This window comes from Panthera uncia, chromosome F1, assembly GCF_023721935.1.
Source record: "Panthera uncia isolate 11264 chromosome F1, Puncia_PCG_1.0, whole genome shotgun sequence".
NCBI classification, from domain to species: Eukaryota; Metazoa; Chordata; class Mammalia; order Carnivora; family Felidae; genus Panthera; species Panthera uncia.
Window position 1 is genome coordinate 41,234,188 of NC_064813.1, and position 25,120 is coordinate 41,259,307.

At 54.1% G+C, this 25,120-nt stretch overlaps 2 protein-coding genes across 3 annotated transcripts in view; one reads left to right on the top strand and one right to left on the bottom strand.

Moving 5' to 3' along the window:
• The window catches only part of ETNK2 (ethanolamine kinase 2), a 407,034-nt gene that overhangs the window by 352,359 nt on the left and 29,555 nt on the right, over positions 1–25,120 (bottom strand). The window lies entirely within an intron of this gene.
• SOX13 (SRY-box transcription factor 13) overlaps positions 1–25,120 on the top strand; it is a 46,005-nt gene that overhangs the window by 12,225 nt on the left and 8,660 nt on the right. For both annotated transcript variants that reach the window (XM_049634430.1, XM_049634431.1), the window contains exons 2-5: positions 21,794–21,992; positions 23,138–23,249; positions 23,332–23,418; positions 24,893–25,065. In XM_049634430.1, coding sequence (XP_049490387.1) covers positions 21,795–21,992; positions 23,138–23,249; positions 23,332–23,418; positions 24,893–25,065 — 570 coding nt within the window. In that variant the 5' untranslated portion in view covers position 21,794. The remainder of the gene's footprint in view (positions 1–21,793; positions 21,993–23,137; positions 23,250–23,331; positions 23,419–24,892; positions 25,066–25,120) is intronic.

Below are 25,120 nucleotides of genomic sequence, written 5' to 3' on the forward strand. Positions count from 1 at the left end.
TCATAAGCCTTTTTGGAACTTGGTTTCTGTTATCTGTCTCATGGAAATGGTGGTCTGTCTTCTTCCCATCATTGTCAAGTTGGAAATGGCCAGGCTGCCCCTTTCCTGGGCAGGTCAGTCAGGCCGGGAGGCCCAGGATCCGAAAGACCAGCGGCGGCCTTCCTGGGGCACCGTCTAGACCTGCCAGACTGAAGGGGGGACTGGCTGACCCCAGAATTGTAGCTGGTGTGCCCAGCCCAGGTGTCGCTCCCTGCGCATCAGGCACTGGGGCCCCTGTCCTGCCTTTCTTTCCTACGGGGGTGAAACCCTCCGGGAGCCGCTAACATCTTCCTCTGACTGCTGTGCTGGTGTTTGAGGGTCAGTGGGCAGCTGGGGCCGAGGCCCTGGTCCAGCCTGCGTGCCCTCAGGCTTGTCCCTTCATCTCTTGGGGCCTCACTTTCCCCATCTGCAATTTGGCAAGGGTAGTTTTGACCCCTCCTAGGAGAAGATGAGAATGCTGTGATGCTGTGACCGTAGAGTCAGATGAGGGCAATGACGGCCACCCTGGTAATGTTTGCTGCAGTTTCAAATCCAGATGTGGAGTCAGACACTTTGTCACAGTCCGGCATCTGCCGTCTCCACCGTGGGCCTCTTTCCGGGCGGCTTGTCTTCGGGTGCCTGAGAAACCCTGTGAGTCAGGGAGGGCAGAGGGTATCTGACCCCTCATTTTGTGGATGAGGACTCTGGGATTCAGAGACGGAGACGCCTCCGAGTGGCGGGGCTTCCTAGTCCCATGCCGGCAGGGACAAGGCTGGTCTGTGTGGCATGTCTGACCCCGTGCAGACCAAGTGGAAACCCACTCTGGGATCTGGCCGCAGAACCCTCTGGCCTCCTGCCACTGGTTTTGAGCAATTGGTGATGGGAAGGGTTGAGGCGTTGACAACTGGAGCCCAAGGGGTCTCCTGACAGTCCCATGGAGCCCAACCCGAGACTAGATTGAGAAGGATGTTCACCTTGGCTGAGGCTGCCCTTCTCCCCCTTTCCTCCCTCACCTGCCAGCTTGACTGTGCCCGGTGTGGGCACGGCCCTGTTGTCTCTAAATCCTCTGCACGCCTGTTTTCTCAGGTGGTTGCAAGGTGAGGGGAGGCTAAAGAGGGACAAAGCTCTGGAATGTCCCGGTGAGGTGGTCAGGTAGCTTTCTAGGTGCCTTGCAGACTGCCTGAGTAAGAGCAGGGCAGAGAGAGCAGCAGTGACAAGTGGGTTTGTCCAAGGGCCACGTACATATTTACGTGCAATTTGCATATAACCTATACCCTGAACACAATTTTTATAATCTATCCCTGGGAACATTCAGATTTGTCTTCTACTATTGTTCTTTCCAAAGATGGCGGCTTCTGGCTTTGACTCCTCTCTTTGCCTCCCCACTCCTGTCCCATTTCCCCCCAGATGGCTCTTGCACAGGGTAGGTGACTGGGAACAGAGTCCGGCTATGGGTGTGAGCCCAAGAGGGCTGGGCCAGCCTCAGCACCACTGTTCTTTAGCACCACCCACGCCCCCACTGCTCCCTGGCGGCCACCTGTCATCTGTGAATGGGGATTGGGGCACCCCCGGCAGCCACCTCTCCTCTGTGAATGGGGATTGGGGTACCATCCTGCCTGGTGCACAGTGCTTGGCGCTTAGTAGATGCTCAGCGAATCTAAGGATAAAGTGAAGTTAGAGATGAGGGGACAGACACAAGGAAACAAAGACATTCACAGAAGAGCCTCCTCTGGGCCTGGCTTTTGTGCCTGTGAGGGGCAAGGCTGGGGGTGGGGTTGGGGGTGGGGAGACTGATCCCTTGGGAGTCCTGGGGAGGGGAGGAGTTGATTTCCCACTCTGTGGCCAAAGGAGGCATTTCTTTCTCTTCTTGGCCTTGCAGGAAGCAGTGTTGAGGATGAGAGGAGCAGAAAGGAAGGGCCAAGCCTTCTATTATTTTGTTTTTCAGATTGGGAATCTGTTATTAGCAACTTAAGACGCCCAGGTCTCTAGCCAAGCACATTCTGTTCTCCAGTCTTCTTGGGGGAAGACTCTTAGGGGCCACGGCGGGGGCTAAACGGGAAAGGGGAGCAGGTCAACAATTTATGAGGGACTGTGTGGTGTCCTGGCCTGTGCTAGGGAATAACTTTAGCATGGGGCCAACTTGAGCCCAGCCCCGTGTGGGGAGAAGCCCTTCTGGATGGCACGGCATCCCTATGTGATCCCTAATGGCTCTTGTACCTGGGGTGAGTGGGCTTCCCTCCCTCGTGCATGCTCACCGGGCCTTGGGCTCCAGATTTCTCCCTGTGAAGTGGGGTCAGGGCTGTGATGCTCGGAACAGAGCCACCGTAGAGTTTCTCAAGAGAGCAGATCTGGGAAGACACCTACAAGGGAAGAAGAGTGTGTGAGCAGATCCCGGAAGAGGGCGAGCGGGCAAAATGGCCGCCCCTGTGGAAAGAATGGCGCACAAGCAAAACAACCCCCTTTCTGCAAAAGTGCTGAGCGGATGGAATTGAGCTTGGCGACCACGAGATCGGGCCACAGATAGAGCTCTGTGGGTGCCTGGGCTTTGTGGTGCAGGTTGTTGTGGGGGGTCCTGGTAGATGATGCAGAGGGCAGGAACAGTGCCCGTGGCGCCTTCTCCCCCGGGCTGGCCTCCACGACCCCCTGGACTCATCACCGGTCCCTATTCCTGGAAGCAAGTCCCCTTCCTGTGTCCACTCACGTAAGTCGACTTCATTGACTTCTCCTCAGTCTCCTCCCAACTGGCTTTGACGAGAAATAGCTGCATTGGCCGTTCTTCAAAGGGTCAGCGTCCTCCAGGCATCCCTGGTGCCAAAGGGCAGAGAACCCTGCAGTGGCGGGGGAGCTTCTTAGAGTCAGGGACAGTGGTGCCGGATGCCCTCACCTCTGCCTCATGGCCGGGAGGAGCCCAGGCCGCTTTGGAGAGAGCAAACCACTCAAGTGAGTTACTTGCATCCCAGCCGGGTGCTTGGTTGGTGCCCTTGGGTGGTTGGATCAAGGGCAGATTTGCTGGGAGGATCGAAGCTTCTGTGGAACTGTGGAAAGAGCCGGGGCTGAGAATGTGTGCATGGGGGGTGTTGGGGGAAAGGGGTGTTGGGCGGTGAGAGAACGGGCCTGGTTTCTAGCTGTGAGATTTGGACTATTATTATTTTCCTCACACAGCTGATGGCCACTCAGTCCCCAGATGGGTTACTTGTCCTGTGTTCTCTGAGTTGACATCCTCTTCCTCAGCTAGCTCAAGGCTCTTTCCAGGGGTTCATGAAAGGATGAATTACAAGATCCGATTTCTTGTAGTTACGTTCAGTAAGTGTGTATAGAGCTCGTACTCTGGGTCCGCTACTGGGCTTGGGGTTCATTAGCCACCCCTGGGTCCTGCTAAGATGACTGTTAGTGGGGCACCTCTGTGCCAGAAGCTTTAAGGAGCAATGGTGGCTGAGCTACCAGCCCTGAGCCTTGCACAGTAGAAAAAAGGGGCATTAGCTTAGATTGCAGTTAGGAAAAGACCACCAAGGTCAGAGCAGGTCAATGGGGAACCAGAGAGTGTTTTCAGAGAACTTTTAGAATGGCTAGCTCATTCATTCAGACTGAAACTTCTCTCATTGTTCTATGAAAAATTCCAACAGAACCCTGTTCTTTTCCTTTCCATTCAAAGACATTTTTGCTGCCTCACATCATGGTGAAGCATCTGGTAATTGAGACAACTTTCGCTTCCCTGCCAGGGCTAGTGGGCTCCCAGGGTGTGGGGCTGGCAGTCCTGGAGGAGTGAGGGGGGAGGGATATTGCGTTTCCCTGTCTGTCCGGACCCATGCCACCCTCGGCTTTGGTCCTGCCAGGGCCCAAGTAAGTACGGATGGCCAACTTTCCTGGGAAAGCCAGCGGGTGCCATTTCTTGACAAATGGGCAAATTTACGTTGTACAGGATTGAGAATTATTAATCTCTAGATGCCTTTTTTTTTTTAAGTGTTTATTTATTTATTTATATTTATTTAGAGAGTGGGGGAGGGACAGAGAGAGAGGGAGAGAGAGAATTCCATGCAGGCTCCTCGCTGTCAGCCCTGAGCCTGACAGGGGGCTCCATGCCACAAACCGTGAGATCTTGACCTGAGCCACAGTCGAGTCGGCCGCTTAACCGACTGAGCCACCCAGGCGCCCCCGGGGTGTGATGTATTTTTGAACAAATATGATACTCGGGGAATGGATAAGTGTTACCAAGCCCTCATGATATGAGGGAATCAGGTGAGGTCGGGGGGAGAGGAGACCAGACTGTGCCCACAGGGAGGCTGACATCTGTCCGGGGAGGTGAGGCAGAACCCTAGGCAACAGAGCTACGCCACAGGAGCAACCCGGTTCAGCCGAGTTGGCCGGGGCGCCAGGACTGATGGAGCCCTTTTCCACCTCCACAGCCTTCGGTTGGAAGGCTGGGTGCATGGGGGAGTCAGAAAGACCCAGGTTTGAGGGCTGGCTCTGCTGCTTCAGAGCTGTGTGATTTCCGGTAAAATACTAGAATGTTCTTAGAGCCTGGTTTTCTCACCTACAAAGTGGGAAGAGAATAAAATACCTACTTCACAAGGTGAAAAGGCTTCCATGAGGTGATGTACATATTACAGGGCCAGTTTGGTTCTGCACCTGGCTTGGTATAGGGCCAGTTTGGAGAAGGTTCTGGTGAGTGGAAGCTGCTACTCATATGGTAGCCAATGAGGCGGTGCTTGTTGGGGCTTGTGCTGCGGTGGGAGAGGTGCGGCTTTCCCGGCCCGCCTGGATGTGCCGACAGCCCTCCCTTGGGTCTCCCTTGGGTCTTGGCCTCTGGGATCTGGGAAAGGGAGAGGAGCACCTCTCCAGAGGGGCGGGGCGGGGGTGGGGGGGGAGATGGGGTGTTGGCTCTGACACCTCCCTCAGCCTTCCAGAGTTTTCCTTCTTCACATGCCACAAGCAGAGGCGCTCGCTGCAAAGCCCTCAACTGTAAAATGCTGCTGCGTTGGAAGGATTGCTTGTGTGTTAGAAGGATTCAGTTAAAAGGACTGATTACGTGGAAAGTGTTCAGAGCAGCGTCCAGCGGGCGGGAATCTTATCCAGGTGTTTGCTGAGGTTTGTGTTGCTGCGGTCATTCTGTTACCAGCGTGACCCATTCACTCCAAGAAGCAGGGGTGAGAGTGGCTGCCCCAAGTGTTCCAGAAGCTTGGAGCAGGGGCTGGGCATGGGCCCCCGTGTGTGGACCCCGCCATGCTGGTGCTGAGGAGCAGCCCAGGAAAGCGAATGAACTTGTTTGTCACGCACTTGTGCAGACGGGGCGTTGCCGGGTGTGACAGAAATGACCGTCCGGCCCTGAACATCTTTGTCCTTTGCCCAGTGTCGTCCCTTAAACGGGTCACTAAGGGCGGGGGCGGGGGTAGGATAGATTGTTGTAAAACCTATGAAATTCACATGCAGTTGGGAGTGCTTTGAGGCATGAAACCAGCAGGTTCGCAAAACCCAGCTGCGGGTGAGTTGTAACGATTCATGGTAATAAACAGCCTTTAACCAACCTTTGGACTCCGGGCAGCTCAGGAGCTGTCGGCAAGGACCCAGCAGGAGGTGGAGGCTGCCCCTCGGCACCCAGCCCTCCCGGTGGAGAGGGTTCATCGGGCTTGGCTGGCCTGTGAGAAGCAGCCTCTTCTCTAGGTCCCTTGTGCTCTGGTTTTGGACTTGGAGTCAAGCAGATCTGAAATAGGATTCTGCCTCCATCCCTTGGCTTCAGGTGCCTCGTCTGTAAAATGGGTCTTGTTGTTGCTGAAAATATCTGTGAAGTGCTCAGCTTGTTGTGATCACTCAGTAGGTGCCGTGGCGATCTTTCTGCCGATTTGGGCGGCAGCCTGAAGGTGGAAACCAGGGGCTTGGTGGCTCTTGTGTTTCCACGGCATCCAAAGACCTTGGAGCCCTTTCCCACTTAAAATTTTATCTCTGGGAGAAGTAATAATTCACTCCCTGTGCAAATGGAAGATCGGAGACCTTGGAGGTCGAGTGATGCCTCCTGGGCCCCACGGTGAATTAAAGGCATCCAGATCCCTTCCCCTGGTATGGAGCTTTATAAACCATCAAGCATATGAAGTGCTTTGACATTTTTAAAAAATCACTGTGCTGAGGCTCCTAGCAATCTGGTATTTTGACCCCCAATGTACAGATAAGAAAACTGAGGCTGAGAATTAGGGCTTGCTCAGGACTGCATACTGAGTTTGTTTCAGAGCTTGGGGCTCAAACTCAGAACTTCTGCTTCCACATCCAGTGCTGTTTCCAGAGCAGACTCAGAATTCTCACCCGGGCCTGTGTGGACCCCGTCTGCAATTATTTTTCCCTCCTTTCAGGTAGTTCTGTTAGGGTGGATAGTCATGCGCTGGCAGGGAGAGGGTTAAATTCTCTAAGCGCCAGAGCTGGTTTTGAGCTAGGCGCCTGCAATGACCCCAGCGTTGACCCCCACCCCCACCCTATCTCCCGGGTCAGGGCAGCAGGCTGTGGGGGAAGGGAAACAGAGTGGCTCTAATGGTCCAGTGGGGGCAGAGGAAGGGCTTGGGGAGGCAGGGGCAGGGAGGAGAAGCTCCTCTCCCACCCTCTTTGGACAAAGATGGACAAAGATGCCAGTGACCTTTTGGTTTCCATAGAAAGTGCTTAAGGGTCCCTTGTGGTAGACCGCCGTCCGCCTGGCCACAGAGCACAGGCAGCTCTTAGAGATACTGGGACCCTGTGATGTGTTCTTGCTTAAGTGGAAACTGGGGCAACCTTTACGAGTAAAGGCACCGCTGACAGAAAATGGAAATAGCAAATGAATCTTAGGGCTGGATGGGACATTGGTCCCAGTCTGCCATTCATTGAGGAGGAAAAGGACAATTCGGGTGGCCCTCGGAAGCCAGCATCTGTGGAATAAGTGGATGAGTCCCTGATCATTTCCCTTCTCTCCCAGGTCCGTCTGTCCCATCCTCCACCCTGTCCCCTGCCTCTGTTAGCTCAGACCTTCTGGTTTGGAGCTTCCATTTGGACCACTGTCGCTATGTATTCTCCTCACGGACTTTGAGAGAGGCCCAGAGCAGTAGGATGTCTGGCCCCGGTGTGCACAGCAAGTTGGGGCAGATCTGTTCTGGAAACTAGGTGTCAGCCCAGTGCTTTCCTTGAAACTGCCACCCTAAGAAGGACATCGGAGAAAAGGAGTTCCAGGAAGGCCAAGGAACCGACTGTAAGGGAACCTAATCTCTTCTTCTCTCTCCCTCTTCGTGCCCCCAGATCCCTTTCCCTCCCTGCTGAGGAATCCCAAATACACCTGTCTCTGCATGGCAGGTGGAAGCCTTTAATTGTTCCTAGAGGCGAGGGAAGCATGGAGGGGACAGCCTTCTAGCTGGTGGGGCAGGTCTGGCACTGTCTGGCTCTGGCCTTTTCTAGACACTTCAATTAGTGATGTTAATTATGGCTTTGTGAGCATGGGGTTCTCCAAAGGTAGCCAGTCTCCAGCCCGCCGCTCTCCCTGATGCCCGTCTGACATTGGTCCCCAGTCTGTGAGGCCGTGTTTGTGCTCTTGCCTCTGCCCATCTGCAAGATTAAAGGTGCCATGAAAGTGTAAATAAATTATTAGCAGCTTCATGGTCTCCGTCTTTTTTTTTTTTTAATGTTTGTTTATTTTTTAGAGAGAGACACACAGAGCACAAGCAGGGGGAGGGGCAGAGAGAGAGAGGGAGACACAGAATCTGAAGGAGGCTCCAGGCTCTGAGCCGTCAGCACAGAGCCCTACACAGGGCTCAAACTCAGACTGTGAGATCATGACCTGAGCCCAAGCGGGATGCTCAACCGACTGAGCCAGCCAGGTGCCCCATTATTTTAACCGTTTCTGATTATACAGTTTGGGGGCAGCGAGTACATTTCACGTTGTGTAATCATCACCAACCATCTCCAGAATTTTGCGTCCTCCTGAACTGAAATTTGTACCCAGTGAACAACTCCCCCTTCCCCCTCTCCTTGCCCTTGGTAACCTCTATTTTACTTTCTGTCTCTATGAATTTAACTACTCCTACCTCATATAAGCAGAACCAAATATTAGTCCTTTTGTGTCTAGCTTATTTCCCTTAGCATAATGTTTTCAAGGCTCATCCACATTGTAGCGGGTGTCAGAATTACCTTCCTTTTAAGGCTGATAACAGTCTGTTTTATTATATACATATATTATACACACACACACACACACACACACACCACATTTCGTCTGTTCAGCCTTCCATAGACACTTGGGTTGTTTTTCCACCTTTTGGATGTTGTGAGTAATGCTGTGATGAGCGTGGGTGTACAATATTTCTTCATGGACCCTGCTTTCACATCTTTTGGGTGTATCTTTTGGGTATATTCCAGAAGTGAAATTGCTGGATGGATATGGTTCTGTTTAATTGGAGGGTGGGGGGGTTCTGCCATATTGTTTTCCACAGCGGCCACACCATTTTACATCCCCATCAACAACTGCCCACATTCTTGCCAATACTTCTTTTAAAAAAAAAAAAAAATCCATTGGGGCACCTGGGTGGCTCAGTCAGTTGAGCGTCTGACTCTTGGTTTTGGCTCAAGTCGTGATCTCGCAACTTGTGAGTTCGAGCCCCACGTCGGGCTCTGCGCTGACAATGCAGAGCCTGCTTGGGATTCCTGTCTCATTCCCTCTCTCTCTCTGGCCCTTCCCTGCTCGCACGCGCTCTCTCTCTGTCTCTCTCAAAAATAAATAAACATTAAAAAAAAATAGAAAAATAATCCATCATAGTGGGTGTGAAGTGGTATCTCATGGTAGTTCTCCATCTTTTTTGGGGAAGTCAAGGCCCTGAGAAATGCTGCGGCAGGCCTTCCCCAAAGTCAAAGCCGTCAGACCCTGGGCCCGAGCTTCCGGGCCCCCATCTTTCCACCCTCCATCTTGTACTCCCTTTGCTACTCTGTCCCCAGCCTACCAGGAGGGGGCAGGTGACGTCCTTCCGCTGCCTTGCCCTGTCCGTCCTCAGATTGTCAGGGTGCTCTCCTTCCCATCTGTCGCGGGAGCCGAATGGCCGTGACCCACCAGAGGTGTCCAGGGAGTGGGTGACTTTGAGGGCGGAGAGGTTTAACAGAAAATTTCAAGAGTTGATCCATTTCAACCCTGTGCTTTGGTTAAAAAGAAATTGTGATGCAGCCATAGAGGGGAGGATGTGCAAACATTACAGTCGACTTTGTAAAGAATTAAAAAAAAATTTTTTTTCAGTAATTTCTGATGTTTTAGGAACATGAAGACTCCCCCTGATAGACTGTTTTTTATTTTTTAAGTGTATTTATTTTGAGAGAGAGAGAGAGAGAGAGAGCGCGCACGCAATTTGGGGAGGGGCAGAGAGAAAGGGAGACAGAGAATCCCAAGCAGGCTCCCCACTGTTCGCGCAGAGCCTGCTGTGGACTCTTACGAACCACGCGATCATAACCTGAGCCAAAATCTAGAGTTGGATGCTTAACCGACTGAGCCATCCAGGCGCCCCATGACAGACTATTAAGTGAGGGGAAAGGTAGTATAAAACTTGCTTATGAGCTCAATAGGGGAAAAGAATACTGCATAGAAAAAAAGATTTGATGGAAACCTGCCAAATTCTGTTCAGTGGCCACCTCCAGATTGGTGAGAAATGGGTGACTTTCAAATTTCTCTGTTACCCTAAATTTTGCAGATTTTCTACAATGAGCACATATCCTTTGTATTCAGGAAAAAGGATGGTAAGAAAATAAGAATGAGTGCAACCATTCATTAGGCATGTGTGTTGCAAGGGACTATGAAGCAGTCAGTTCTGCGCGATGCCGTTGAGCACGGCAAGGGTGGGAAGCTAAGGCAGCAGGTGTGGAGGCGTGGGGACAGGTGGCACGGAAAGAAGGCCAGAAAACAAAGAAGCTGTAACCGGAAGGGAGGTTACACAGCAGCCCTGTGCCTTCCGGAATGCTGCCTCTCATGCACCCGGAAGATACCGTGGTAGGGACGCTGGCTTTGGATCTCTTTATCTCTGCAAGTGGTGCGACTATTCCCAGGACTGTTGAAAGAATTAAAAGAGCTCATCCCTAAACGTGACACTTAGCATATTGTGTGCTCCGTTCCTGGTGTTTGAGAGCTGGGTTCTGATACTTGGCTGCTGGGCTCAAAATCACCTCTAGGCCTCAGTTTCTCCACCTAAGATGGAGGTAATAATACCATCTACCCCTGATTGTTATGAAACCTAAATAAATTAATATGTGAAAGGTGCCTGGCACATAGTAAATGCTCAGTTAACGTTAGCTACGATCAGAGGGGGTCTTCAGCTGATACACACCAGCGTGTCAACCAGTTGTTTGTGGTCAGCATCTGCCACTTCATCTGATTGTCCCATCTAATTGGTCAGTGCCCATCACTAGTCCGTTATTTTGACTGTCCCCCTTACTATCTTATTATTAGCATTGTGAGCTCCAGATATCAGGGTCCTTCCCAGAATCACCTCATCCTACCGCTTTGCCAGTATGACTTCCGTTGAAGTGGTCCTGCTTCCGCTTCCAAAGGGTGCTGGTGATGCAGGCAGACTGGGGTGCAGGCGGCTGCACGGGGGGGCCGTTTGATGAGCATTTGGGGTGAAATCAGAGATTCCCTATCATGCTGCTCTCCTCCCCTTGCTTCCCTGCCCTTCTGAAAAGGAGCCAAAGCCAAGAAAAAACAGCCACCCATAAATAAAAGAGACCACGAAAATAACAAAAAGAAAGAAGAAATCTTGCTTTTGTGGCAGGCTTGGCTGCCGATGGGGTAGATAATGGGGGAGGAAACACGGCCTTTGCGGAGAAAAAGAACGGAACACTTTGTTCGCCTGCAGAATGAATGCTGCTTGAGCAAGAGCCGCTGAATTGGGGTTTCCGATGAGTGAGCTTGTCTTGGGGGAGATGGTGGTGATTAGGCTTACACAAGGCACAGGTGGCATCCCACCCAGAAGCCGTGGGACGGGGGAAGGGGAGACGACGGGGGAAGGGGAGGCGACGGGGGAAGCCGCAGACCTGAGCCGGTGCCTAACGGTGAGGCCAGGGTGCCCAGGTCCAGCCCAGGGGCCCCGCCCCCATGACCTCAGTGCCGCTGGTCACCTGGTTCCTCGACCGTCTGCCCAAGCTGGGGAGCTAGATGCTTGAATTGCTCGGGAAACCCCCAGACCTTCTCTCGCTGTCTTTCTCTGTTCTCTCTTGTGGCTCCTTGCGGGGGAGGTACATCCCAGGGAGGAGAGAATGAGGCCAAAGTGGATTTGCTGATTACTCGCATGCTGGCCTTCTGGGTTCCAGGCTCTCTTCCTGTCGACACTGCCTGGTGGTGGCCTTCTTTCTTGGTGACTGGCATTTGCCGAATCCTCTCTCTTGCACCAGCTACCCGTCCCAGTCACCTGCCCCTGCAGTGAGTGGCTGAGGCAGTAAGAGGGAAGAGAATCAGGTGCTTTTTCCTGAGCCCTCGGGGATCCAATCCCAGGATGCAGTGTGGAGGTGCCCACGTTGAGAGGGGGCCGTGGGCGTAGACATGTGTGGAGGCTGATGTTTGAAGTGACTTTAAGGAGGGCGACTGGAACCTGTGCTGGTTTGGGCTGAGCACTCTGGCTAGCGGAGGTTCCCTGGGGGCACATTCATTCATTCATTCATTCAACCTCAACAAGATGAAGTGTCCGTCTCCTTTGCGCCCAGCATTCTGCTGAGTATTTCTTGTACACTACTTATTATTTTTTTAAAAAGCTTTAATTTGGGGGCGCCTGGGTGGCTCAGTCAGTTAAGCCTCCAACTTTGGCTCAGGTCTTGATCTCACGGTTCGTGGGTTTGAGCCCCCGAGTCAGGCTCTGTGCTGATAGCTCAGAGCCTGGAGCTTGCTTTGGATTCTCTCTCTCCCTCTCTCTCTGTCCCTCTTCTGTGCTTCCTCTCTCTCTCTCTCTCAAAAATAAATAAACGTTAAAAAAAAAAAAGTCCTCTATAAAAAAGCGTTAATTTTTAGGGGCACCCGGGTGGCTTAGTTGGTTGCTTAAGCGTCTGACTCTTGGTTTCGGCTCAGGTCATGATCTCTTGGTTTGTGGGTTTGAGCCCTGTGTGGGGCTCTTTGCTGACCATGCCGAGCCTGCTTGGGATTCTCTCCTTCTGTCTCTCTGCCCCTCCTCTCTCATGCATGCTCTCTCCCTCTCTTTCTCTCAAAATAAATAAGCTTTAAAAAATTAAAAAAAAATTTTTTTTTAATGTTTATTTATTTATTTATTTAGAGAGAGAGAGACAGAGTGTGAGCAGAGGAGGGGCAGAGAGAAAGGAAGACACAGAATCTGAAGCAGGCTCCAGGCTCTGAGCTGTCAGCACAGAGCCCGACGTGGGGCTCAAACTCACGAACTGCGAGATCGTGACCTGAGCCAAAACCAAGAGTCGGACGCTTAACCGGCTGAGCCACCCAGGTGCCCCAGCTTTAAAAAAAAATTTTTTTTTTAAGATTTAATTTTTAAAGTAATCTCTACATCCAACGTGGGGCGCAAACTTAACGGCTGCGAGATCCAGGGTCGCGTGCTCTTCTGACTGAGCCAGTAGTGATGTTCACTACTCATTAATTCCCCAACAACCATGAGAGTGGGGTCTCTTTGGCCCCCTTTACCGATGAAGAAACTGAGGTGTAAAGAGGGTAAGTGTCAGGCATTCGTTGCGTTCCCACGCGGAACAGTATGGAACTGGGTGACCCCCCCCCGCCCCCCTCCCCCAGCCACTCATCGGCTCCCTCACCCCCCAACTTCAGATTCTGATGAGGATGCCCGTTGCGGGGGTTCAGCACGGCTGTGTGCAGGTGCCGGGCCTGTCCTGGAAGGCCTCGACGCCACCCACCGGCTCTTGGTCACTAGTCCCAGGAGAGTTGAATGCTTGGCCTACCCATGCCCCTAGGGAGGGGGGCGCGGGGTTTGAACCAACTGCGCGCTGGCCCACGTGGCTTAGACTTGACGCCAAAAGCAAGAGCCAAGGGCTACCCAGCCCAGCCTGGTGGGTAACCGTGGATATTTCGGGCTGTTCCTACTCGCCCCTGTCCCCTCCTGGGGGTGGCAGGGGACTGCAGGGGTTAACAGAACAACACTTGATCTGCATGGGCTCCGGAGGAAAGGAGGGAGCTCCTGAGTGCTGCAGAGCTTTTGTGTCATCAGCCGGGGAAGGGAAGGTGCAGTGGCGTGGCCAGATAAGCAGTGGCCCCGACTACGTGGGGTTTCCTTGGCAAATCCGGGTTCTTTCGGCCTGTCCTCACTCTGTGGCGCCTGGGTGCCTGACTCAGGCCAGGGGAGATTCCGGGGTAGCTGGGGACACTGCCGGAACATTCAGACTGCCCGAGCGGGATGCGGAGACAGGGCCAAAGGGAGGGAGGCCTGCTGGGAACAGATAGAGAAGGAAGAGGGTGATGCGCCCCATTGCCCTGTGGGTCTTCTGTGTGTGACCACGCGGGGGTGGGGAAGCCTTCCCCAAAGGGTGATGGGGGCGCTCAGGGTGCAAACTTGGGGGTTTTTTTGCTTGGTTGGTTTTTCTTGCTTTTTTGCAAACATCGCATTGGGTCCCCTGAATAATTCTATGAGATAGTTATTATTCGTTCCAGTTTAGAGATGGAGAAGCAGAAACTTCCTGTGGTCACACAGCTAGCAGTATGAGGAAGGGCCAGGCTTCAGACACAGGTCTGGTTGGCAACAAAGACCATTTTCTTTTCTTTCTTTGTTTTTGGTTTTTTGTTGTTTAATATTTATTTATTTTGAGAGAGAGAAAGAGAAAGAGCAAGCAGGGGAGGGGCAGAGAGAGAGAGAGAGAGAGAGAGAATCCTAAGCAGGCTGCCCTCTATCAGTGCAGAGCCTGATGTGGGGCTCGAACTCATGAACCATTAGATGAACTCATGAGCAACGACCTGAGCTGAAATCGAGAGTCGGATGCTTAACCGACTAAGCCACCCAGGCGCCCCAAAGATCATTTTCTTTTTTCTGTGCCAGGACACTTCCCAGCAGTGCTGGAGGGTCACCCCTGTATTCCTGCCTCCCGGAGAGGTGGGGACAGGGGAGCCTGGGGACCTGCCAGGCATGCTGGGGAGGGAAGCCAAGGAGGGAGGGGGGACAGACACTCCTTGCTTTAGGTCTCTTCCTCCTCCCGCTGAACATACGTTCTGTGCCAGGTTCTCTGAGTATATGCTGCCTTCTAATCACAAAGTAGGTATTGGGATCTCCACTTTCACATGAAGAAACTCAGGTTTTGAGAGGTCGAGTCTTTTCTCCAGGTTCTCAAAGCAGCCTTGATTTCTTTTGACTAATTCTTCCTTGGCCGTGACTCAAGTCAAAAACAACTAGAATCCTCTGAGCGTTGAAGACAGTGGCCAGTCTGTCTGTGCTGGACCGGATCCTGTTATCTGGGGTAGAGGGAGAGTGACGGCGTGTTGGCCGATAGGGAACGATGTCGCTTTGGGCATCACTGAGGCCTGCGTTCAGACACCCGCTCTGCCGGGCCTTGGGGAGGACAGGGAAATGCGCGGTGAGCTCCTCACTCAGTGCCTGCAGCTGGAGTGAGTGCTGTGCCCTTGAATGCTCTTTAGCCTCTCCTTCCCTTGGTTAATGTTCGGGGCTATCCCCAAAGGGAGGCCTTTGCCAAGCCAGTCGGCCCCGGCTGCACCATTTCTGCGGTGTGCCAGCCCTGGGCTGGGCATGGCTGGTGCAGAAGACCAGACACATTCCCCTGTCTGGGACATAGGCCTAGACCTGGTCACCGGGAGACAAGAGCAGGACTGCAGGGGCCCCCTAGCACTTTCGGTGGGCTGGAGACAGATCCAGTCACAAAGGCAGGAGGGCCCCCAGAGAAGGGACTCCAGGAAACACTGTTTACTTCTCAGTTTTACCCAGGCATGCATCCCACTGGAACCTCACCAGAACTTCCAAGCTGCCCCCCTGCCCCCTCCCGTCTTTTCCTGGACTCTTATCCCGGGCTGGAAAAAGACTCAGATGCCTCAGAGACCTGGGACAACCAGATGGAGCCATGGATGGGACCATCACCGCTATGGTCTCTCCCTGGCTCCTTCAGTCCTCTGTGCCCCGGGTTCAACTCAAACTGGCAGTCATGAAACTCAGGCTGGATCTGGGCTTCTGGGGGAGCCTGCCGGCTCTCATCGGCTGGAGGATAGGAGCTCGGGAACTCAGAAGTTTCCATCGGTTGGTATCGGCTGCTCTGTCAGGTGAATACCGCTTTGGCCTGCCCAGAACAGCCCAGGGACTGGGGGTATTGTCTGTGACCCTCTCCTGAGCTGTGCTAGACCAGAGAGCGGCGCACGCCCTGGACCCGGTACCCCTGGGGCCCGCAGAGGCTGGAGAGGGCGAGGGGGCCCTCTCAGGAAAGCTTTTCCCCACCCTTGTAGCCAGCCCAGCTCCCAGCTCTGAGTAAACATCAGAGATAGGATCGGGCGTAGCCAGGAAGGGTGGCAGGGTGCGGCCTGGGAGAAGAATGGCAGGATGTGGCACCGGGGCACCGTTCTGGGCACCCACGCCTCGGGCTATTGTTTAGGGCTGCCTGAGGCTCTCAGCTCTCTGGGGCTTTGAGAGGAAGTGACATTCCCCTGGGACTCAGGCCCTGCCCCACCCCTGCCGAGTGGATCTCTCCCTGGCGGCGCCCCTTGGAGTGGGCTCAGTGAGCTTGGAGTGGGGGGCCTGCAGGCTTGGCGTGTGCCCGGTGGGGAAGTGTAGTCATGGCCCTCCTTGGGGGGTCTGCCTGTCTGCTCAGGCCGTCTTCCTGTACCCCTGGGTCTGAGTCACCCGTCATGCTCCGATGACTGGATCTCTATCTTTATCTGCATCTAGATATTTTTTGCGGGGAGGGGGCTGTCGTTGTAGAGGGAGGAAGGGGCTGAGGGTGCAGACTCCTTTGATTCCAATCCAGCTGGGCCGGTCGTTGGCTGATCCGGGAGAGGAAGCGGCTGGTGATTTGTTTTGGGTAGAAAGGGGCTCGTGCGCGTGCGCCCGTGGGTGGGGGTCGGAGGGCCCAGGAGAGGGTTGGTTGTGGGGAGGAGAAAAGAGAGAGGACCGGCACCTGCAGTCAGCTTTGTCCTATAAGAGCCTTGTTCTGAGCGGCTGGCCCTCTGGAGTGCAGGCGTCTCTCTGTGCCTCGTGCCGGGCGCTGGGCTCTGGCCTGGGGCCTCTCTGCCGCCGGCTCACAGACTCAAGGCTCTGGCCCATCAGGGGTGAGGATGGCCTGAGCCCTCTCCCCCAGAGGCTTTGACCTCTTACAGATACTCAGGTGAGAGAAGGCCCAGGAGGAAGGCTGCAGGAGGCCTGGGGAGTGGATGCCCTAGAAGGGAAGGGTGGGGAGAGCAGGGGTGCTGATCTGTATCCCAGCTGGTTCCGTGTCCCTACACTCTGCCTCTAGCCCAGAAGCGGTACTGCCGAAACAAGCCACGTGAGCTGGACCTCGGTTTCTCCATGTATAAAATACGAGTAAGGCTGGGCAAGAGGGGGTGGAGACCGGCTTCACAGGAGCACTTCCTGGGTGGGAGGCCGCCGGGAGTGTACGTACTGTGGACTTGTGACCTCTGACCGGGACCTGGGGGAGCCCAGCAACTCACAGCTCGCGGGAGCCGAGGGTCCTTTGGCTTTTAGACCTCTGGGGAGAGGGGCAGGTGTAGCTGCTGACCTTCAAGCCTCCTGAGAAACCACGTGTGTAATGGAAACATGGCGCGTGCTTTTTGAAGAAGGGGTAGACAAATCGAAGGGGTTTTAAGTCTGGAAAAGAAGAGATTTAAGACTCCCAATAGGGTCTTTATTTATTTGTTTTTTATTTCCGAGAGTGCGAGCGAGGGAGAGAGAGGGAGAGAATCTCAAGCAGGTTCGACACTCGGCGAGGAATCCGATGCAGGGCCCAATCCCACAACTCTGGGATCATGACCTGAGCCAAAATCAAGAGTCGGACGCTCAATCGACTGACCCACCCAGGCGTCCCCCAATAGGGTCTTTAAATCCAAAAGGGGTGGAAAGAGTTTCTTACCTGTCCCAAGGTAAGAGCAAAGGGAAGGGGTTTCCTTTGGTGCCGGGGGGATTTAGTTCGCTAGCCTGTAGGAGCTTAGATGTGAGGGGGAGGCAGCTGAGGCTAGCTGGAGGCTGGGTGATGTGTAGGCAGCTTCTACCCGATGATGATAACGTAGATGGTCTTGACTGATGATGGCTCAGCTTAGGAGTTTTCAACTTTATGAGGGTCAGAAAGCCATACGCATTCAGTAGAAACGATACTTTGAATGTTGATCTTTTCCCAGGCTGGCGATTATACGCTATGAGGCAGAGTCGTGATGCTGGCCAGTGGCAGCTCCCAGGTAGCCACCAGATACACTTCCAACGATTCTGTGCCTGTTTTTTCCCTTTTGGTGCGGTATTCAGTAAATTACATGAGCTCGTCAACGCTATTCTACAGTAGGCTTTGTGTAGATGACTTTGCCCAACTGTAGGCGAAAGCAGGTGTTCACGTTTAAGGCGGGCTAGGCTAAGCCCAAGATGTTCGGTAGGTTAGGTGGGGTAAATGCATTTTCGACCTAACGATCTTTTCAACTTCCGATGGGTTTGTTGGGACATAACCCCGTCACAAGTGGAGGAAGATTTGTCGTAGCTGTCGCTTATTATGTGTCTAGTTGCCTTGTGCTGTTTTGCTGAGCTGTATACTCCGCTCCTTGTATGAATATTCGTTGAGCACCTCCTATGCTCCAGGCATTGTGCTAGACTCTGGGGCTACAGTGGTGAGCAAAACCAGGTATGTTTCCACAGTGTCCTGGGGTGGGTGGGGTGCGTTCCCAGGCTACTGGGCAGTCTGAAATAAGCACGTAAAGGTATCATTACCAACTGTGATAAGTGTCCTGAAGGCCAAGTTTAGGGTGTCATAAGAATGTAAAACAGGCACATATTATAGAGTCGGGGGTGTTAATGGAAGGCTCATCCCTTCATGCCGGGTTTTCTTCTCATTTTACTGAGGAGGAAATGAATTCAGAGAGGTTAAGTCACTTGCTCAAGATTGCACGGCAATTAATTGGGGAGAGTTGGATTTCAGATTGTACCCAGGTCCGTCTGACCCCAGGTAACTTTTCTCTTAACCACCTGAGTCTAGCCCATCCTGGGCTATAGGACAACTTAATGGATACTCACCCCCTTATTTAATCTTCTCAAGCACTTGTGAGCTGGGGATTATTATACCCATTATATGGATGAGGAGACAAGCTCCGAGTTAATGAACTTGCCTAAGGTCACACAAGTCAGCTGGAGGCACAGCAGGAATTTGAACTCATGTTGGAGAACCCAAAGGCCTGAGTTTTCCAAACTCTGTACCATTGACCACCTGCTAACCCCCAGGTACCTTTGTTCTACAACAGAGCCTGCAGAGGTGGGGGCACCTGTGCAGGGACCCTCAGCTGCAAAGTGGCAGAGCAGGGACTGACTGCACGTGGACTCCGTACCCTCCACCTGGTTCTCCTTTCGCTCTTTAGTTTATCACCTGCAACGTTTGCTCTGCACTCAGGGAAAAGAGAGCGGGATGGTTTGGGGTTCAGAGCCTGGCACTGACCCTCTGCAGGGGGAGTCTCGTCTCTGTGGGCAGGGAAAGGGGCTGCTCTTTGAACAGGCCTGTGCTCTGGGAACTTGGGAGGGAGGGAAGGAAGGAAGGAGCTGCCCCAGGACCCTCTCCCCCAGAATGTGAGACCCTGGGAGGAGCCCATCAGGTCTGGGCTGTTGCTTCTCCGTCAACAAACGTTGGTCCAGAGGGACCAACCGAGAGCCAGTGCCCGACGTTGAGGCAGGCGCCTGTGGAAATGGAAGGGCCCTTGTCTGGGCAGCAGGGTCTGGCAGGGCTGTCTGGTGGGCACCACGCCCTGGTGAGCGGCTTGGCTGGTCACCAGGAGTCCTTTTCTTTGCGCGTACCGCGGCTTCGCCAGAGGCCAGGATGAGCCATCCGGAGCCCCAGGAGGAGGCAAGCTCCCCAATATAAAGATCCTCCACAGCCCCCACTGGAGGTACTCCTCGGGGTTAAGTGTGGGTAAAAAGGCCATCAGCACTCACAGGGAGATGTCCTCGTGCAGCACTGTCCGCCAGAAACATGGTGTGAGCCTCCTGCCTGACTTGAAATGCTCCAGCATCCACGTTAAGAAGTGTAAAAAGAAGCCAGTGAAAACAGTACTTTTAACTCCGTGCATCCAAAACATTGCAGTGTCAACATATAATCAATAACCGTTTATTAATGAGCTGGGTTGCATTCCGCTTTCCACGCTAACCCTTCGAAAGCGGGGTGTCGTTGACACTCAGCCCGTGCGCATGGGATCTGGCCGCGTTACAAGCTCGGTGGCCGCATGTGGTGAGTGGCTCTGGGAGTGGGCAGGGCAGCCCGAGAGTTAATTAGGACTGTTAATCACCTCCTCTGGCTTCACCTTCCGCCCGAGGTGGGGCGGGGGAGGAATGCACGGGGCAGCCTCTTGCGGTGGGGGGGGGCCTTCCGGCCGCCCGTCTAACCTGCGCCCTGCTGTGCCGCTGGGGTCTCTGGGCTGCAGTGGGAGAAAGGCTTCGAGGTAGGAGCTGGAAGGCCAGGAAGTTGGGACCGAATGGAGGCGAAAACCTCTTAGGACCCGAGTGGGGAGCGCGGAGGCCACCCGGTGGCCCGCCCACGCCCGGCGGAGCGGTGGGTGTGGGACGAGGTGGCGCGGAGCGGCCGGGGATCACAAGCCCACAGGCCCGCATTGTTCGCCTGTCACACTTCCTTTGGCTTTATTGCCTTTGTCCAACACCCTATTGTCTGGTTTCCTTTTGTCCCCCTTTCAGCGCGGCTGCCTTTTATTTTCCAGCCAGCCTGGTTGTTTTCATTTCTTTTGTCTGAAGTTCCTGAGAGGAAGGTTTTATTTTCAGCGGTTTGATTAATTCACAGCTTGAGCCCGGGGTTTGTTTGTTATGTAATTGCTGCCCTCAGCTTCGGGATAATACCCCCTCCCCGCCCGCCCCGCCCCCCCCCCCCCCCCCCCCCCCCCCCCCCCCCGCTCGGGGCCTGGCTCGCCGCCCCTCCCTGTGCCCGGATGGGCCGAGCCGCCTGCTTCCTGGACGCTGTCCAGGCCCCTGCGTGGTGAGAGGGGACCTTGGGGCCGGGCCCTGAAAGCCCTCGGGCGAGCTCGGCTGGGGTCGTGTCTTCCCCCCCCCCCCGGGGTCAGAGTTCTTCGGGTGGGGTCCGCCCCTCCGTCCTCACCCTGCAGTGCCCGGTCCTGGGTCCCGTGCCAGTCCCCAGGGTACCCAGTGGCAGGAGAGTCTGCTCTGGTCTGGATGGCGTCAAATCAAATACATCTTCACCTGTCATGTGCGTTCAGCTGTTTCATGTAAAATCCTGTCCCTGGGCTCTTGGGTCACTCCTTACAAGAAACGTTTTGTTGTATGGAGTTGATGGGATATACAATATTATATATTACACCTGCAACTCAGTTTTAGAAGTTTTACTAGATCTGATTTTGGTCTTACACGCCCCCTCCTAAAAATTTTGCACAGGTGTTAGGTTAAAATTTGTATTTAACGATGCTTCTCAAACTAGTGGGTAGCAGCGTCACCTGTAGGGTTTGTTAAAAACAGACTCCTGCTCCACCCACAGAGTTTCTGATTTGTGGGTGACCCACGACTAGCTTCCAAACAAGCCCCCAGGCCATGCGTAGCCTGTGGCCCCCTTGTAGGGACTGCATTTCAACTAGGTGGTTTCACAGAGGGGTGCTCCCTAGAGACAAATTTTAACAATTCGTAGTCCTCATGAATGCCCATTTCGCAGATGAGGAAACAGGTGTGGAGAGGTTCAGTCGTTTATCCAAGGTCACTTAGCCGCCAGTTGAGTAGCCTGTGGGTACCTGGAGCCTCCTGCTGGGTGTCCCCACTGGTCTTGTCACAGTGACTCTAGGGAGCAAGTGAACTGTAGACATCTGCTCCTTTGGCTCTGAGGGTGGAATGACCACCAGCAGTCGCTCCCCAGGATCCTTTGATCCCCCAGGTGTCCAGGCAGTGGTGACAGCAGGGGAGGCGGTGATGGGAGCATAGTCTGCTTACACCAAGAATTGCCAATGCATAGGCGGCGATGAGAGCAGCTCTACATGAGGGACTCCAGGTAGATCTAGGAAAATATTTTTCTTCAAGCTCTGCATCTCTCAGCCTGTTATTTTCCCACTTTTGGTGGATACATGGATATGAAAAACAGTTTGCTCTCGTCTTGCCTCTACGATGCGGAAAAAAGAGAATGTGTGTATATGTAGGGTAGTTGATGCTTGGTTCCCCTTTCAGGGGGTAGTAGGGAGTGGTAGGGACTAAGGAAAATTGGCTTGTCCTTGGGGAGCACCTGCGATTCTGCTACTTAATCCTAGCCAATGATTGTCCCGGACAAATTTCAAGAGAAGTTCAAATCCGGATTTCAGATTTCATGTGATGTCTCATGATTTTTAAGTTTTGGTACCTAATTACACACACACACACACACACACACACACACACACACACACACAGTTTTGGCTTAATGGGCTCAGAAACCGTGAGTTGACCATCTCTGCCCTCTCTCGGTGGACCGTTCCACCAACTAGCCCCAACACTGCACCAGGCAGGGACTGCTGAAAGTTGGGCCCAGTTGGCCGTAGACCTTCCTGTTGAAGAAACAGTGCGGGGCAGAAGCATCTTTTCTAGTTTTTCACTGTGGGTTCCAAAGGGAAGTTTGCGTTTTGCGATGATGGAGTCGCTGTATCCACCACCACCCGTTTCATGCTGTTCCTCCCCCCCCCCCCCCCCAGGATGTCCATGAGGAGCCCTGGCTCTGCCCAGCTGGCCCTGGATGGCGTTGGCACCATGGTGAACTGCACCGTCAAGTCAGAAGGGAAGAGGGAGCTCTGCCACGAGGCCCTCCAGGCCTCAGCCGCCGCCGCCGAACCGCAGCCGGGAGACCCAGCCCGGGCTCCCCAGGATGGTGCTGACTCCCAAGCTCCAGCCCAGGTGCCCAGCACTTTCCCTGGGGCTCCTGGGTCAGTGTGCCCACTTTGCCTCCATAGCCCACACACCTCTCCTTGAGGCTGGGCGGGCACCCCCTCCCCTCTCCGGGCAGACAGGAAGCAGAAACCTCTATCTCTGGGGCGGGGGGTGGGGGAGGCTTAGGTGGGTGGGGAGGGACTGCCAAGTTCAGTCACGCCACCTGTCTGAGCGGTACATGGGTTCAAATCTTGTGCGTGCTCACCTGATCCTAACTACTCCCCCACGTGTGACCAATCCTTATCTCTGAGGACTAGTGGGGGAGACAGGTAATCCAGCATATGATTTGAGAAAATCAGCCTTATTACCCAAGCCTGAGAGAAGTCGCTCAATTCCTCATCCTCAAAATGGAGGCGTTGTGGGCTACACGGGCAATAAGGATTCTCGGAGTTCTTAAAAATCCCGATTCCATGCAAGAGATGTAAAAAGGGGGAATATGTAATTAAAAAAACCGAATGAATGAAAATGAGAATTTTAGGGCTCTGGGGAGGGAACCAGCCTGGAGGGGCTTGGGGAGGGGGGAGGGGTAGTGATAGAGGAAGACTTCCGGGAGGAGTAGGGCCTTGAGTTAGGCCTTAAGGAATGGAGAGGACTCAGGTAAGGAGAGGGGGTGGTGCCCGAAGGAGGGGTGAGGCGGGGGTCCCAGAAGTAACGCACCCAGCTGCAGATGTGGGCGAATGCAAGAGAGTAGTGATTAATAGCTAGCTTGGCCCTTGACCCTGCAGCAGCGAACCTCATTCGTGTGCATTAACTTCCTTGACCCCAGCAACAGTCCTGATAGGGGAGGTATTAATAATCGCCATTTTCAGAAGAGGGAAGTGAGTCAGGTTCAGAGAAGTTGAGTCTCGTGTGGGATCAAGCGCCTCGTGAGTCACTGAGCCTGGACCGAGATCCAGGTATCTTGTCTTCAAACCTTTTGTTCTTTCGCTAAATGCAGCAAAGACCGAGCAAAGGTAGGGAAGGCGGGGAGGGAGGGCCCTACCTGGGGAGGTGGGGGAGAACGGGTACACATGGATTTCTCAGGGTGCACATCACCTCCCTGGGGGCTCAGATGCCCCTGCAGTCTGCCCTCTTCTCGTGAGGGTGGCGGTGACGTTCCTTGTGTTCCGCAGGACTGCAGCTCCCCGGAGAGCATTGGGTGTCTGGAACCCAAGAGACCGGGAGGTTCTGAGGCTGCTTCTGGAAGCCAGGAGAAGCTGGACTTCAACCAAAATTTAAAAGAAGGTAAGAGGCCTGCCCTGGCTGGAGGCGGGCCTGGGGCGGGAGGTGTTAGGAGTACTACTCCTCACCCCCTGGTGTCTTCTAGTCGTGCCAGCCATCGAGAAGCTGCTGTCCAGTGACTGGAAGGAGAGGTTTCTGGGAAGGAGCTCTGTGGAAACCAAAGATGTGAAAGGTGAAGGCCCGGGTGGGCAGGCGGGGCAGGAGGTCCGACCCCCTTTCCCTTCTCCCAGCCTGGCCGTGCGGTCTGGGCCTGTAGGGTGGTTTTGGAAGCTCTTGGTCCCCTCATACCTGCCCTGTGCCCCTCGGGCTCCTGCCCGGCCCCGGGGTCCAGCACCTTCCCTCACCTGGGGACTGAGCGTTTGGTCTGGCTCATTCCCGTGCAAGAGAGGCCTGGTGGGAATCCCATTCTGTGAGTGTGGATCTGGGCTCTTACCGGGGACCCTTGTGACCTCAGGCATGTCCCTGCCAATTCCCAGGTCTAACTATACGGAATGAGCTGGATGTTCCCTTTTACTGCCGAAAATTGATTCTAGGCCACCGGGACTTCGCTGTATGAATTCAAGGGCGCCTGTTTGGCTTGTGAGCGTGGCTGTTTTTCCGGTGTGGTCGCTCTCCCCCGACAGGGGAGAGCCTTTCGGACCAAATCAGTGCCCAGGCTCCACCCCACCTGCTGAGTGAGAACCCCAGGGGCTGCAGGCCTGGGCATGTGTATTTTTCAAAGGCTCCCTGAGTGATTCCGAGGCGAATGGTCTGCAGCCCGGCACAGCTGTGCCCGACACGAGCTGAGGTGGAGGGCAGGGGAGCACTGGCACTCGCGGTGGACGGCCACCTGCCAGATTCTGGACTCTGCTTTCTGTTCATTATCTTCTTAACCCTGATAGCACCCCTGGGAAGTGGCCATTCTTGTGCTCATTTATAGATTGAAAAAACAACAACAGCAACAACGAAGTGCAGAGAAGTTGGTTATTTGTCCAACAACTCCCAGACAGGATAGATTGAAATAAGAATTTGGGGGCGCCTGGGTGGCTCGGTTGGTTGAGCGTCCGACTTCGGCTCAGGTCATGATCTCACGGTTCGTGGGTTCAAGCTCCGTGTCAGGCTCTGTGCTGACAGCACGGAGCCTGGAGCCTGCTTTGGATTCTGTGTCTCCTCTCTCTCTGCCCCTAACCCACTCGCATTCTGTCTCTGTCTCTCTCGAAAATAAACATTTAAAAAAAAAAAAAAAAAAAAGAGAATTTGAACCCAGATCTGTCTTGCTCCAAGGCCTGAGCATGTCCCACTGGGCCCCTCCTGTGGGCTAGTTCTCCACGCCGACGCTGTGCCCTTGGGCACTTGAGGACATCCAAGAAGTGATCCGGGACAGAGATCCCCCCCCCCTACCTGCCCCCCCACCTCACCCTGCCGCCCCCACCAGCGTTTCCAGGGGCTGGAAGCAGCGGTGGATGGTGGGGAACTTCTAGGGTAGCTGCTTGTCAGACAGCAAGCCACCCGCCCCTCTGGGGCAAGGATCAGTCTCCATCCTCTGTCGCTCAGCCCCTAACAGGGGCCTGGGAAATAGCAATTGCCCAATAAGTGTCAGATGGGTGCATAGGTGGACAGATGGACAGACGGACATTCTCACTGGTGGCCGTTTCACTGTGGCGCAGGGACCCAGGAGAGCCTGGCAGAGAAAGAGCTCCAGCTCCTGGTCATGATCCACCAGCTGTCTACCCTGAGGGACCAGCTCCTGACGGCCCATTCAGAGCAGAAGAACATGGCTGCCATGCTGTTCGAGAAGCAGCAGCAGCAGATGGAGCTGGCCCGGCAGCAGCAGGAGCAGGTGCGCCCGGCTTAGCGTCTTTCTTGCTAGGGGAGGGGGTCTGTCAAGGCCTAGA